We start from the raw sequence: 15488 nt of genomic DNA on the forward strand, positions 1-15488 counted from the left end.
AAAAGCTTGTTTTCTGATACCATTATTCCCATACAGACCACCCCACTCTGCCTCCACAAATGCCCCAGTCCTTCAGCCTCACCTCCTCAACAGAGGAGCTGATAAACCACTCTGCTGAGGAGGGAAAGACGAATGAGGCTTAATCATTTCTGTTCCAGAAGTCAGAGCTTGACACAGGAGATGACTTTCACGTGGGCAGCAGTGGGCAGGAGGCAGAGGGAGTTTTCAGGAGTTTTTCATAGAGTGTCAGTCCTCACCAAAAGCCAAGAGGAACAGAGCACCCCCTTCCTTGTTCCCATCAGGAACAGCACCCAGGAGAACCCTGCCGGAATTCCACAGGACAGTGAGGGAGCAATGAGGCCCACAAAGGCTTCTCTCTCCTGGTCTCTGCGTGGGTCAGCTCCGGGATCATGGAACTGAGCACAGGAGGACAAAGCTTACAGGGAAGGCAGGTCCCTTCCTCAGCTCTCTCCCCTGGCTTTCCATCAAGGAAACTGCCTCCCTCCAGTTCCTCTCCAAATTCTTTTCCTCTAGGGAAAATCCCAGAAGCCTCTCTTTGGGGATCCGTGAGCCTCGGACTCCCTCTTCTGGTGAAGCGTGAGGGGAAGGCGGCTGCTCAGAGTGGAGGGCTGGGCCTCTGAGGCCGAGGTGTGGGAAGAAGAGGTACTCGCCTCAGACTCCTCAGCCCACCTTCCGGGCATCAGGGCACCAGGGTCTCCTTGAGTAAGTGACCAGTACAGACTCCTTAATGAACTTTCTTCCTTTCTTTCCAAGCAAATAACAAGGGAAACCAGTGTCTCCTTGAAAACTCAGTGAATTCACAGCCTTAAGAGGCTGACAAGGGTCCTCTCCCCAGAGGGAAAGGGGCAACCACCTTTGAACTGCTGGAGAAACCTGCTCTGATAAACACTTTCTAGAGAAGGAAGATCACCATGTTCCAGAACCTGGACAAATGAAAGGGGATGTTAAAAATGGACTCTTTCTGTCTCCATTTCTGCTGTGGCCCCAAAGCCTGAGAATAAAAAATAGGTGCCAACCACCTCCAAATCAGGTGCCATTGGTCAACCGGACTCACGGCAACCCCACATGAGTCACAGTAGGACTGTGTTCCGTAGGGTTTCCAATGCCTGATTTTTCGGAAGTAGATCACCAGGCCTTTCTTTGAAGATGTCTCTGGGAGGACTTGAACCTCTAACCTTTCAGTTTACAGCCAAGTGTGTTAACCATTTGCATCACCCAGGGACTCCCCCACCAAGGGGCAGGGTGGCTTAAATGTTCATACAGTCCTCTACATAGAGATTTTTATTTTCTTCCATTCCCAGAAGTCAGCCCTGCACTGTGGCCTTCAGGGTCCCCCCAACTGCCCCAGCACCCAGCCGTTATACTTCTCAGGTGTTTCCCCTAATAACCACCTCCCCGTCTAATTCTGCCTGCTTCTCAGAGGGTCTGAAGCAACACCTAGCATCCTAGACTTGTGCCTTTCTTCCCGGCCTTCCCTCCACCCCTCCCTGTGAGATGCCACATGCTGGATGGTGCCCCTGGGAAGCTTAAAAACATCATGTGCAAACCAAGGAGTTCCTAGTAGTGACTCCATATCCCTTTTATCCAGAAAACCAAACACAAGAGTTTAGCTTAATAAAACCAGAAACACACCGCCATTCCAATCAAAAAGAGACTCTTACAAGTTAACCATTTATCGATTTTAAGGCAGCAATAAGGTCTTCTGGTTCACAGGTCTTTCTTCTGCCCAAGGGAGGAGAGGCCAGGAAGAAGGGAAGCAGGTGGCCACTGGGGGCCCAGACAGAGCACCCTTCCCCATTTTGTCTCTCTGGTCCCCTAATATGATCTTAATGCACTTTGGTTCGAGACAAGCATGCCCTGTGCCCCATTCAGCCTGGGTGGAGCTGGACTCCCAGCAGGAGCTTCCGGGTCGGCCTCGGGTCAGCCTGCTTTGCCCTCAGCCAGGCTCTCCCAGGGACAGATAACCTCCTTTTCCGTGGCCCGGTCACTCGACTCGCCCGCCGCACCATCCTCCTCCGAGTCCATCAGGCAGGTCCCGCTCCCTGTAGGCACATCCATTTTGATCTGGAAAAAGCTTCCGGGGCAAGAGAAGAGCAAGGAGTGTGGGCAGGAAGGACCACAAACCCCTAGCTGGCCCTGACATCCCTAACGGCACAGGCTAGTCTACCAAAAGCTGTGTCTGCAATGATGGGGCACGGCAGACAGCGTATGCAAAGCGTCAGTGACGGGAATCAGCAGAGCACCCTAACCCACTGCCATCCAGTCAATTCCCATTCATAGTGACCCTATCGGGCAGAGCAGAACTGCCCCATAGGGTTTCCAAGGCTGTAACTCTTTCCAGAAGAAAGCTGCCACATCTTTCTCCCAGGGAGTGGCTGGTGGGTTTGAACCGCCACTGACCAAGTGCTTAACTGCTGTGCCACCAGGGCTCCTCCATAGGATATACCAGCACCTGATTCTCACCCTCTTTACTGCCTTACGATGAAGCATCGCCTCCTGAGGACAGATTCTTTTAAAATAATGTAAAAAAAAAAAGTTACCCATCGAGTCGATTGTGACTCATAGCGGTCCTATAGGACAGAGTAGAACTGCCCCATGGGGTTTCCAAGGAGCTTCTGGTGGATTCGAACTGCTGACCTTTTGGTTAGCAGCCCAATACTTAACCACTGTACCACCAGGGCTCCTACAATAGCATAGAAGAAGAAAAAAGATGACAAAGAAGCACACCTGTTCCCTCTTCTCCTTCTCAGGAAGGGGGAGGAGGAACAACACTGAGTTTCTGAAAGTGTTTCAGTGGCCAAGGGATCCGAGCAGCTAATGCCTCTGTTTCAGGCACACCATGGTTACAAAGCTAGAACGTTCCCCAGGGGGTGAGTTGGGAAAATCAGTAGGACGTCCACGTTGGATGCTGACCTCTCTCCTAAGGCATCCGGAGTCCCTCTTCCCTGGGCCTCCCTGGACAGACACAGTCAGGAGAGGAGTAATAACTTCTGCTCAGCAGAGGCCTCGCTCCTCGGGTATCCATGGCAACCTAAGACCTTGCACAGAGTCTTCCTTCTCCAAAGCCAGTGAGGGCTAAATAGGAGCATTTGGGTTGGCGCGGGGTGCCCTGACTGCCTCTCCAAAACCAAATAAAGTGGGGCCAACGCTGGGTTTTGCATCGTTCTACAAGTTTTCTTTCTTCCCCTGGCCCGGGGGTTGTCTGTGCTCTGCACCCAGAGATCTGCCCCCGGGGCACTTGGGGCTCTCAGAGGTCGGGCTTGCAGGACCACCCAAAATGGAGTTCAGAGGGACCCCCTCTCAGGGAGAGGCTGGGCACGTTCCGCAGAAATTTCTGCTGGAGAGAGGATCCCTGCCAGCTCTGCTGAGTTCTGTGTGTGTGTGCAGGCAGGGTGGCAGGTCTCCTAAGAGGGAGGTGGGGGCGAGGTGCCTACGTGGAGCTATGGGGCCCCTGGAACCACAGCCTCCACATATCATCACCATGTTTGGGTCCCATTGCTGCCACTGACCTTCACTGCCCTTGAAAAACGGGGCAGGGTGGGTATGAGCATGAAAGAAACAAAGGCACTTGCCAATTCTGACTCATGGCGACCGCATGCGTGCCAGAGTAGACCTGTGCTCTACAAGATTTTCAATGGCTGATTTTTCGGAAGTAGATAGCCAGGCCTTTCTTCTAAGGTACCTCTGGATAGACTCAAACTGCCAACCTTTCGGTTAGTAGCATTTGCGCCACCCAGGGACATACAGACACAGAAGAACGTAGAAGGAAAAAAAAAAAAGGATGGAAAAAATAAAAACACACCTGTTCCGATTTCCAGCAGCCCAGGGATATGAACAGCCTGTGTGTGATATCTGCTTCCCCAGAATTCTCACTACCACCACCACTCCGCTTGCCCCAAGTTCTAGACCACGGCCACACCACAGAGTTACGACTCACATGCACTACAGAGACATACGTACAAACGCATGCACACACACCCATACATACAGAAAGTAGCACACACAGACACACATGCATGCACATACAGACACACAAAACATGCACACACAGACACACAAAACATGCACACACACACACATTCACAGACATACATGCACACACACACGTACATACACAGACACACACAGAATCGTAGACATGCATGCACACGTACACACAGAGCACCACCCCTTCTGGTTCTTACTTGGCCACCTTTTTGGGTCTCAGCCGGGACAGCTGCTGGCCCCCATCCCCCAGGGGCTGCACCTTGCCGTGAGGCACAGGGGGGCACTTAGGTGAGAGCCTGGCAAAGACGGGTGAGGTCAAACAGCCGCGCCTCAGAAACCTGCTGAAGGACAGAGCCACGCGGGCCTTGGGTGGCGCCCTGGGCTGGGCGCGGGGCTGGGGGCAGCCTGAGCTCAGCTCCGAGTCCACGGAGGCCTCGCTGCCCTCGGCGACGGAAGGCCCACGGCAGACACTGGACCTGCTGGTCTCACCCTCCTGCTCCAGGCCGGGGGAGCTGCCCAAGGCCACCCTAATGGGCGAGGGGCAGATGGTGCTGCTGGGCCGTCGGAAGCGGCCAGGTGAGGGGAAGGGCCTCCTCGGGGAGCGGCAGGATGAGGAGAAGGGGCTGGAAGGCGAGGGAGGCACACAGGTCCCGGTGTACACAGCCAGGTGGGGGCTGGGAGTGGTGTGCTGGTGCCGCTGTGGAGAGGAAAGCAGAGAGCCCAGTGGTGAGCTATGTGGCCTGGCAGATACGGTGAGGCTGCCTCGCTACCCTAATACCCTCCACGGCTCAGAGAGCAGGCCTGGCATGGCTGCCTCCTGGGGAACTGGAAAAGGTGCCAAAGCTGCCTGTGACAAAGGTGCGGCCACACCGAACCTCCTGCCCACGGACCTGCTGATCCCTGAGTTCTAGCTGCTGTCCCCAAGTCCGGGCAGTTGCACCCAAGGCACAAACTGGCCTTCTGCTAGGCCTGGGATGCTGTAGTGTGGCCAATCAGAGTTCCTGGTTGCCCCCTCAATACCAGTCCCCAAATGATCAATGCTTAGTATCACACCCTGTCTCACCCCTTCCCCACCCTTGCTCCCCCCATGTAAGGACTAAGAGCAACAGGGGGACAGAAACAGTCGCCTCATGTTTTGCTGATTCCTTCAGTCCTGAGACCACCCAACATGCTCTGGACCCCTGCTCATGTCTGCACGGACCACACCTTGGGGATGGTCCAGCCCCAGACCTTCCCATGCCTCAGCTCAGGCAGACTAGGGGCAGCCGAAAGAGAGGCTGGGTATGGAAGCTGGGGATGGTGGGAAGAAGGAAACTGAGGAAATACAGGAATAAGGGAGGGTTCAGTGGAGAAAGAGGGAGTGTTTAAACCTCCCTGGGCCACCAGGTCCCAGGCCTTAGAGCTTTCGGGCAGGGATGGTGGACCCGGTGTGTTCTCAGCTGAAGGAGCTGGAGAAAACTTTGTCGGAACTGACAGAAGAAATTCAGAATTTTGGAGATTTTCTCTTCTTTCAACCTGTCTTCCCTTCACAGAGCACAAGGGCCCACTGGCCTGGTCTGCTGTGTCCCCTCTGGAGCCTTCTGTGGCCACATCAAAGCCCAACGTGAGGGAGCTGGGGGCCTGAGTTGGTCCTGGGGGCTCCTGGACAGATGTATCAACGCTGCCACCAAGAGAGAATTGGAAATGACTTCAGCAAAGAACAAACTCTTTGAAACTGCCACAGCCACACAGAGTCCTGCTCAGAGGGGCCTGCCTGCCCCCAGGCCTAGTAACAGCCCCAGGGCTAGAGGAGTGCAGCCCCGGGCCCTGACCAGGAGGTTGCTTGCTTCTGCAGAGCCTGGCCTGATCTCCAGGACACTGGACGGAAAGGCAGATGAACCCAAGGAAGGCTTTGGAGGAAGAGCAAGACAAGGAGGCCACAAAGGGCTGGAGCTGGGATGTCTCCTTTCTCTCCCACCAGCTCCCTGAACTTCAAACAAGATTCCATCTGAAACAGCAGCTCAGAAACCTGCTTCTGTCCCGTTGCACAGACTCCCACAGCCAGCAAACCAGAGCCAAGGCCAAGCAAGGCCAGGGGACGCTGGGCTATAATAATTATTACTATTATTAAAACAGTAAGAATTTAGCAAATGCAATTGAACCATTTACAGGGATTATTGCACTGACTCCTCACAGCCACTTTGTGAAGCAGTTATTATGAGCCCGTTTCACAAATAAGGAAATTAGTGCTTCAAGAGGCCAAGCAACTCCCCAAGGGTACCTTGTGGGAATGCTGGGGCAGTCTTTAACACCAAGTTTGCTGACTCCAGATTCTGGGCTCATAACGGCACACTGGATTTCTCAATGTGGCCTGCAGGCCACCTGCATCAGAACCAGCCGGGATGCTTGTTACAAACAGAAATCTGGGCCCTGTCCCAGGCCCACTTAAGGAGAATCTTGGAGTGCAATTTAGAGAAAGCATTTTCTAACAAACACCCAAGGTCACTGCTGTACCCAGCAAGTCAAAGCAGTTTTGCACTGTGCTTCTAATCGGCTCCCCTCGGCTCCCATCCCATAGGGAGGTGTGTTTCCCCGGGACACCACCTAAGGAGAGCAGTGCCTTTGTAATGACAAGATGAGGGCTGGACCCTGGTGAAGGGTTTGAAAGACAACTGTTAGGTGAAAGAGGATGGCCCTATAATTTATTAAGCTCTATTATGCGCTAGGCGCACTGCAAATCCTTATAACCAGCCCAGTTTAGAGAAGATGAAATTGGGTTTTGGGAGGCTGACTCCCTCCCCAGGCTCTCACAACTATTTAAGGGACTAGTAGGCAGAATTCTAAGATGACCCCAAAGATTCCCCGCAGCTGCCCCGTGTGTGGATGTGAACTGTGAATGTGATGGGATTAGGTGGGCTGGTAGAGTTGACTTTTAAAAGGGAGATCACTCAGGTGGCCCTGATCTAACCACATGAGCCCTTTAAATCTGGGTCTAGATATCAGAGACAGAAGAAGTCGGAGAGATTAAACACATGAGAGAGAAATGTCACAAAATAATATGTATAAATTGTTGAATGAGAAACTAACTTGAGCTGTAAACCTCTACCTGAAGTATAATAAAAAAAATTTTTAATAAAAAAATAATAAAGAACTATCTATATGGGATCAAATTGACAACAGCAACTCAAAAGGTGAGATAGGAAGCTTAGGGGGCAGGGAGTTTATGTTAATAGGGGAGGAACAATTTGGAAAAGGAGGGCGAGAATGGTTGCACAACTCAAATTCTCATGGAATCTAGACTTTCTGGAACTACGAAGGCTGGATGAACCCCAAAAATTATTGTCCTGAGATAATCTTTAAACCCTAAACAAAAAATATCCCCTGAAGTCTTCTTAGAACCAAACAACAGTCTAGCTTAACTAGTCAAGAATGTCTGCTTTGAGCACTGGGCTCTTTTAAGATCTGTGTATACGGGATCAAATTGGCAACAGCAGCTGGAAAGATTAGATAGGAAACTTAAGGGGCAGTGAGTTTATGTTAATGGGGGAGGAACAACTCAGAAAAGGAGGGTGACAATGGTTGAACAACTTGAAGAATGTAATCAATGTCACTGAATTGTACATGTAGAAACTATTGAGATGGCATATGACTGCGTATATTTTCACCAAAATAAAAAAGATATTTTTAAAAAAATGAGAGGGAGAAATTCTCCACTACTGGCTTTGAAAATGGAGGGGGCTGCATGGCAAGGAATGTGGGCAACTCCTAAGAGCGGAGAGTGGCCCTGGCTGACAGCCAACAAGGAAACGGGACTGTCAGTTCTAAAACCCCAAGGACCTGAATCCTGCCAACAGTGTGATTGAGCTTGAAAGTGGATTCCTCCCAAGATCGCAGAGATGAAAACACAATCTGGTAGTCACCTTGAGTGTGAGAACCTGAGTATAGAACCCAACCAAACCTTACCTGGACAATTGTGAGCTAAGAAATGGGTGTTGTTTCAAGCTTCAACACTTGTGGTAATTCGTGACACAGCAAAATAGATAACAGTGACCAAGTGGGAATCCGAGCCCAGGTCTGTGCAGGCCCAAAGCTCCTGCTTTTCCCACTGGCCCACATTGCCATCCCATCACTTATAGGGTTGAGACAAGACATTGGGGTCCTATAGCGTGGGCCACAATATCAAAATTGGAAAACGATAGATAGAAAGGCATTAAAATTCCCCTCCAACAATTGGCTGAAGACCTCCTGGTCCATTAACTAGAATCCCACTTATTCAGAATTTGCAGTGAACTTTTGTTATAAACCCCACTTCACACTAGGGAAACGGAAGTCCACGGAAGTGACACAACTTGTCCAAAATGACACAGCTAATGACTGGGTGAGTCACTCTATAAACCAAAATAACCAAACCCATTGCTATTGAGCCATTCCCAGCATACAGCGACCCTACAGGACAGAGCAAAACTGTCCCCATAGGGTTTCCAAGGCTGTAAATCTTTACGGAAGCAGATTGCCGCATCTTTCTCCCACAGAGTGGCTGGTGGGTTCAAACCATTGACCTTTGGGTTAGCAGTCAAGCACCTAACCACTGCACCACCAGGGCTCCTTCGCCACTCCATGCCCGCCCCCAATTCTGTGCCTTCCTTCCACCCTCCTCCCTATCTTCCTCTCCCCACCTCACTCCTCTACCAGAACCTACTCTTTTCCAGACTGTATGCTTCCCGCGATAAATGACAGGACGTATAAGGAAGGTGGCCACTGTTCTGCTTCACTTACCTGGCCTGAGACAGTCGTTTCTTCTGGGCTAACAGCCACTACCCCAATTGGCTGTGGAAGCGCTAAGCAGGATGCCTTTTCTAGCCCCTCCTACCAGGGCACCAGAAGCCCTGGGCTTGGGCCCTCCCACAGAGACGTGGGGCGTGTTCTCAGAGACCCAGCCCCTCCAGCCCACACCCCACCCTGTGAAGCAGAAAAGCCATGGCATGCAAGACACGCTGCAAAGAAATGTGACACGACACAGACACAGTGACGAAGGGCTTGAATTTTTTCTGTTCTGCCTTTTTATTGTGCAAGGGGACAAGAGCATGAAATGGAGAGGCATGTCGACGTGAGAACACAAGCACGGGCTTTTTAATGGCAGGCAAAGCAGAGGGGCGCAGACATGCAATTCCTTATCTGTCCTTGGAAAGCAGCTAAAATTCTCAGGAGACCTCGTGGCCACCTGAACTCACACTTCCTGGGAGCAGGAGGGGAGGAGAAGGTAGCATTCAGGTTGGGCATGCAGTATACATGGCACCTCCTACTAGTCCCTTCCCACTGTCCCAACATATTCGCTCTCATCCCCATGAAACCTGGCTTCTACCCTATTTCAAAGAAATCGCCCACTCATATCTCTCAAGTGGTTTCCTGACTGCTAAGCCCAGTGGCCTCTTAGTCCTCAATATACTCAACTCCCACAGCCTTTGACATTTCATTAGTCAGGACAGGATGAGCTATGCTTCAGTGACACCAAACTCTCAGGCACTTCATACAATACAGGTCCACTGTTTGTTCACATAAAGTCCAGTATGAAGGGCCAGGTGGCCTCCTCCATCTTGTGGTTGCGCTATGTGGAAGATAATGTGGACTCCAAAGTCACCACAGCAGAAAAAAGAGAGAGAGATGGAGGTGGATCATCAGGCTCTCAACAGCTTCAGCATAGTCCGTTGGCCAGAACTAGTCACATGGCCCCAACCTAACTGCACAGGAGTCTGGGAAATGCAATGGTGCACACGTAATGTTTAGTGAGCACCAACTGTCTCCACTGCAACACTGTTGACCACCGATTCACGTCCTACCCTCACCTCTTCAGAGACACGTTCTAACAGCTCTCTCTCTCTCTCTCTCTACTCAGCTCTCCCTTCTCTTGAACTTTTAAAATGTGGCTTCTCCAACATTTCTCTTGGCCTTCTTTGCCCCTGCTCTCCACCCTCCCCCCCTTGAGTTCTCATCTACTCTCACAGCTCCAACAACCACTTTCATGTGAATGAACCCATCTAAAATCTCTCCCTTTCCATAACTCAGAATCACTCGAACCTGCTTTTGAATGTAAATGCCATGAAATCAGATTTTGACAGTTTTATTCAATTCTGTATTCCCTGTGCCTAAAACAGGACTGAATGGTAGAGAAATATCTCTCTCCAGAATCACATTTTTAACTTCTTGTTGAGGGCCAGAGGTGGAGGGAGAATCTAGGTCAAGAAGAACTTGAATGTTTTGTTTCATCACACAATAGAACTCTAAGACCAATCCATTTCTCTTTTTGCTCGGTAGTTGTCAGTAAAGAATGACCACCTACTTTGTTTACATGCCTGAGTCTGCCATTAGATTGCGGTATCTTTGTGTCTGACATTGAGTAGGTATTCCATCAATGTTTGGGGAAGACCTCCTATGTGCCTGCCACAGAGCTAGGAACCTGTAGGGAGTGGAGTGGTGGGTGGTTGAACAAAAGATGAATAAGACATGGTCCATGCCGTGAAGATATATTTAATACCCACCACCACCATTTTTTAAGGTGTGTGATATCAGCTCATATGGAGTAACTAGAAGCGACAGTAAATATTCTCTGACTTCATGCTTCCCAAACTTCCCCACTAAAGTATGCCAAACAGCAGGAAAGCTGAGTAAACATGCTCCCCCAGGAGTCTGAGAACCAAGCCTGAACCTGCCACAGCCAAGCAGGAAATGTCTTTGATGTCTCCAATTTTATCGTAAAAAATTCATGTACATATTGTATTCTACTTCATAATATATTCATGATTATTTTCATATGAAATTTTAAAAATTAACCTAACTTTCCTCTTATTCTAAATTTTAAAATAAAATTGATGCCCCAGGTTGAGTACTCGCTAGGATTCACGAAGTCCATTTTGAGAAATGTGGATCTGGTTTCAACCCCTCATTTCATAAACAGGAAACAGAGAGATGAAGTGACTTGCTAAGACAATATGACTAGGGTAGAGCCAGCACCAGAGCCCAGGAGACCTTTTTCAAATCCAGGGCTCTTTCCACCCATTCACTTATTTACAAATGCATGCATGCATACAACACATGTTTATGGAGAACCTGCTAGACCTCAGGCGTCAGACTCCAAGTGGATAGTGAGGTAGACATGGTCCCTCTCTCTTCAAGTTCCTCAGTTTACAAGGGTTCATTACCTGAAATGTGTGCTTGGGGTACCTTCCAGAGTTGGGGGACTCCAACATTCTTCAAAAGAGAGGTGAACAAAGTGTGTCTCACCATGCTCTTTCAGAGTATAAACTAGTCTAAGACTATAGTGAAATTCAGGAAAGTAAGCTCCCATATTTTGGATTGGAATCATTCTGCTAACACGAAACCAATGGCCACAAACTCCTCACAATGTCCAAGAAGGTCCTCAGTGATCTGGCCCCTGCCCACCTCTCTAACCTCATCTTGTACCATAGCCTCGTTGTTTACCAGGCTCCATTCACCTGGTCTTTCAGTTCACTCTGAATGATTTACCAGTTTTGGGCCTTCACCCCCTCTGCCTGGAAAGCTCTCCTTGCCTAGCCCACATCCTTGGTACTGCCAACTATTTCTCACCTCTTCAGAGAGGCCTCCTTAATCTATACTATTCCTCCAATCTTCCCTATCACAGCATTGTGTTTGTTTCCTTTCTAACACATTCTACAGGTTTTATCACGCATGTGTTTATGTTGTTGAATGCAACAATGACCTTATTCTTCACCCTTCCTTGTCTCCATGTCCTTTGCCACGTCGCTTTGCAATTTTTCTCACTAAAGAGATGGAGACCATTTCCCACCCCTTAAATCTAGGCTGTCTTTGTGCTTTTTTTTTTTTTTTTTTTTGGCCAATGAAATGAGATGGAAGAGATACGTTCTAAGCCTAGACCTCAAGAAACCGTATGTGTTTCCACTTGGTCCCTTGCAATTCTGCCATTGCCATGGAATTACGGCCAGACCAGCCTGTTGGGAGGATGAGAGACATATGAAATACAATAGAATCATCCCACTCTTCTCAGCCTAGGCTACTGTGGATCAACCAGCAGGAGCCAACCCACAGACATGTGAGTGAGCCCAGGCAAGATCAACAGAGCCTCCTAGATGATCCTATATGCACAAGCAACAAACACTTGTTGTATGCCATTGTCACGTCATGGTTTTTTGTTATACAGCAGCAGCTAACTGATATAGCTTGCTGAATTTTCATTGTCAGTCCTAGACTACAAGCTCCACAAGGACAGGGACCATGCCTGTTTGATCCAATGCCTGGCACGTAGCAGGCACTCAATAAATGTGCTCAGTGCATGAGTCTTCCAGCTGTGCAAGGTTGATCTTTTGCTCATTTGCTTGTTCTATCTCCATACACAGTTGTATGGAGTAAGCCTAATTTTGAGAATTTCTTTCCAGGTGTCCCAAGGTAAAAGTTTGTACTGTCCTCTCCATCCACTCCTGACCATAAGGATGGGCCTGGGCTACAGCTGCAGAAGAAGGAAGCATCAACATCTAGGAAACATCCATGAGAGTATTATCTTTGAGTTCGACTCATCTTGAAAATGTCACAGATGTCCTCTTCCTATGAATGAAGACATCAGCACCTTTGTTCTTGAGTCTAAAAGCTGCTCCTCAGAGGGCCATTTACCTTGACTACTCTAGAGGTCTCAGGCCTAAGTCCTTCATTCCCATCAGCCATTCATTCCCCCAGCATGTATAAAGGGGTTGGGAGGCAAGAAGGAATGAGACAGCCCACCAACCCTCAAGTAAATGTGATTAAAAACAAGCTCAACAAGAGAAATGTCTTAGCAGGTATAACAGAGGATGCCAGAGAAAGTTCAAGGAGCCCTGCAACTAGCCCCTTGAAGGGATCTCAAAGACTATTTTAGAAATAAGTCTAAATTGAGAGCATGGAATGAAGAACTTCATAAAATTATTCTAAGCAAACGTGCCTAAAAGGGCAATACCTTGAGGCTGAGGAGACACGTTCACTTTAATTTTCCCAAATCAAATGCTGGCACACAAACCAGCCTGTTTCCTCTATTATTCTCACTTCGAGAACTCCCTAAGGGAAAATAGATGGACACATAGCAACTGAGCCAGGTGACACCCCCTCCCCCATCACTGACCAACCCCATCCCTTGGTGAGTTGAAGTGGGAGAACTAGCTCTAGTTGCTATGGTATTGGGAAGTTGACTCAGTACAGGATGTCAGGGGAATGCAGGATGAATCCGATGACTTCACTGCCCTACTACCGGGGAGTGGGGGAATGGACTCCCCAATACTCTGACCCTACCTTTGTTTGGCTCTCCCACACACCTTTCCCCCACCCCCAGGATTGTAGATTTATTTAGGAGGCAGCTCCCTTTTGAGTTGGCTCCTACGGTCCAGCTTGCTCATGACCTGGGTGATGTCCACAGTGTTGGCTGCTTCTCGAGCCTTGGCTTCTTCTTCCAGCTGCCTCAGGATGACGGGGCTTGGGCTGGAGCGGAGGTGGCGCCGCATAAACAGGAGACTCGAGCTGGAAAGGATAGGATTGGCGGTTGGCAGAAAGCCACACTGCTTCCCCGAATGACTCAGTGACTCCTGTGCAGGGTGGGGCTGGAAGGCCACACCTGGAATTGTTCCCCTCATTCTCCAGGAGAACCTCAAGTGGGGTCCTCAGACAGTGTGTTCAACCTTAGCTCTTTTCCCCTCTTTGGGGGATGGGAACAGAGGAAGTAACAACTCCCATCAGATTTCTGGTTAGGTTAGGCAGAAGTCCCTGAGTGATGCAAATGGCTAATGCCCTCAGTCAGCTGCTAACCCAAAGGCTGGAGGTTTGAGTCTACCCAGAGTCACCTCAAAAGAAAGCTTGGAATCTACTTCTAAGAAATACGCCACTGAAAACCCTATGGAGCACAGTTCTACTCTGACACACATGGGGACTCCATGAGTTGAATCAGCAGCAACTGGATACTGGTAGGTTAGGTGAGATTCTTCTGGTCTGAAGATTACAGACACACCCTCTGCCGTACTTAGAAATCAACTTGGTACCTTAACTTCCTGTAGGGTCTTCACAGACAAAGGGGGCAAGGAGGAATTGGGGACTGAAAGCCTAGGGTTCTTACCCCAGAGGAGAGTTAGAGCTTTTGCTTCCAAGGCTCCAGAAGGAAGAAAAGACTGTCCAAGAGGCTAGGTCCCAATGGGCAGAGAAAGAGGGAAGGGGCCGGAGCTGGACTTGTTCCCTACTCAAACACAGTACTCTGGAGGGTGGCAGACTCTCTGGCTGGAAACAAACATAGATTCCTGGGACCAGGTTCTCTCTACCACAGCCTTGGGAGTGAGGGCCAAGCTCCAGATGTCTGAGTTTTGCAGAGGCTGTGAGTGGCGAAGCCTCCCACTTTTGAGGGTGCCATAGGCTTGGAAAACAACCAGCAATGGCAGACTGAATACCCTGGACCGACACCAAATTTCCAGACTACATAAGCCCCCAAGGACTGTGGTATCTTCCTGAGGGAGAAGAAGGGCTCCCTCACACCAGTAATGCCTGGTATTGGGTCTCTCACCAGCCCCACCAAGGAGGAAGCTTGGAGCTAGGTTTGACTTGTCCTGGAAAAATTTACTTTTACACATTGTCTTACACCTGATGGTCATAGCACAGACTCCCGTTCACTGCAGTTCCCACAGGTACACTTTTTGAGCTTCACACTAGACAAAGGCACATTACCAGACTGCAATACCCCACAGCAAAGCCAAGCGTTCTGCCAGAGGTCCGATGCCACCCCAGCACTCAAAGCACCTGGTCTGCCCCAGGAAGGATCCCAGCTGAGTTCTCATGCCTGCCCCAGCTTAGAAACTGTCTGGAGAGAGAAGTGCGAGACTCCTCTTCCGTCCCCACTACTTTCTGGCAGAATGTCTGGAGCTATTAGGGCCCTTTCTTGTGGCTTAAGGGAGAAGCTTTCAAGTCCCCAGGGACACTGAACTCCTGTCCTTACACATAAACCTAGTAGAATGACACCACAAAGGCTTCCTTTCTGTCCTTTTCATAACAGGACCATTATTCTCAAGAATGAAACCAAGTTGGGATTTTTTTTTTTAAGCTCCTTTGATAAAGGCTCTGGCCTAATCACCCTCCCCCGCTTTTGAATTGACTGAAGACGCTGGAAAAGAGCCCAGCGTGGGCTGAGCCAGCAAACAGGGGAACATTTACCAACCCTGGGGGGACATGCAACCGATGCTATGAAAACCTCTGCCAAAGTCCCCTGGCTTTGTTCAAGTTGTCGTTTGGTTACTGTTTTGAATCTTCAATCCCTATGGAGTTTTTGATTGGTTGGTTTGTTTGTGTTTGTTTTTTGCCAAAAAGAGTTCAAACTGCCCCTCGGAACATTATTTCATCCTTGGTTCCAATGGTTCTGCAAGGCGAAATGACCTACATCCCCAGTGAGGAAAGTGAGACTGGGCAAGTTAGCAGACTTCTCAATGGCAGTCCCCTGAGGCAGCAAGAAT

At 49.5% G+C, this 15488-nt stretch overlaps 1 protein-coding gene across 4 annotated transcripts in view; it reads right to left on the reverse strand.

The window, feature by feature from the left end:
* Positions 1-1693: 1693 nt before the first annotated feature.
* The window catches only part of RGS9 (regulator of G protein signaling 9), a 68888-nt gene continuing 55093 nt past the window's right edge, over positions 1694-15488 (reverse strand). For 2 of the 4 annotated variants that reach the window (XM_049859735.1, XM_049859736.1), the window contains 3 exons: positions 13404-13521; positions 4206-4705; positions 1694-2095 (listed from right to left, as the gene is read on the reverse strand). In XM_049859735.1, the coding sequence (XP_049715692.1) occupies positions 1942-2095; positions 4206-4705; positions 13404-13521 (772 nt within the window). In that variant the 3' untranslated portion in view covers positions 1694-1941. Of the gene's footprint in view, positions 2096-2934; positions 4706-13403; positions 13522-15488 lie in introns of all 4 variants that reach the window. The other 2 variants (XR_007514010.1, XR_007514009.1) reach the window with 2 other exon arrangements.

The sequence above is a fragment of the Elephas maximus genome, chromosome 19 (assembly GCF_024166365.1).
Source record: "Elephas maximus indicus isolate mEleMax1 chromosome 19, mEleMax1 primary haplotype, whole genome shotgun sequence".
NCBI lineage: Eukaryota > Metazoa > Chordata > Mammalia > Proboscidea > Elephantidae > Elephas > Elephas maximus.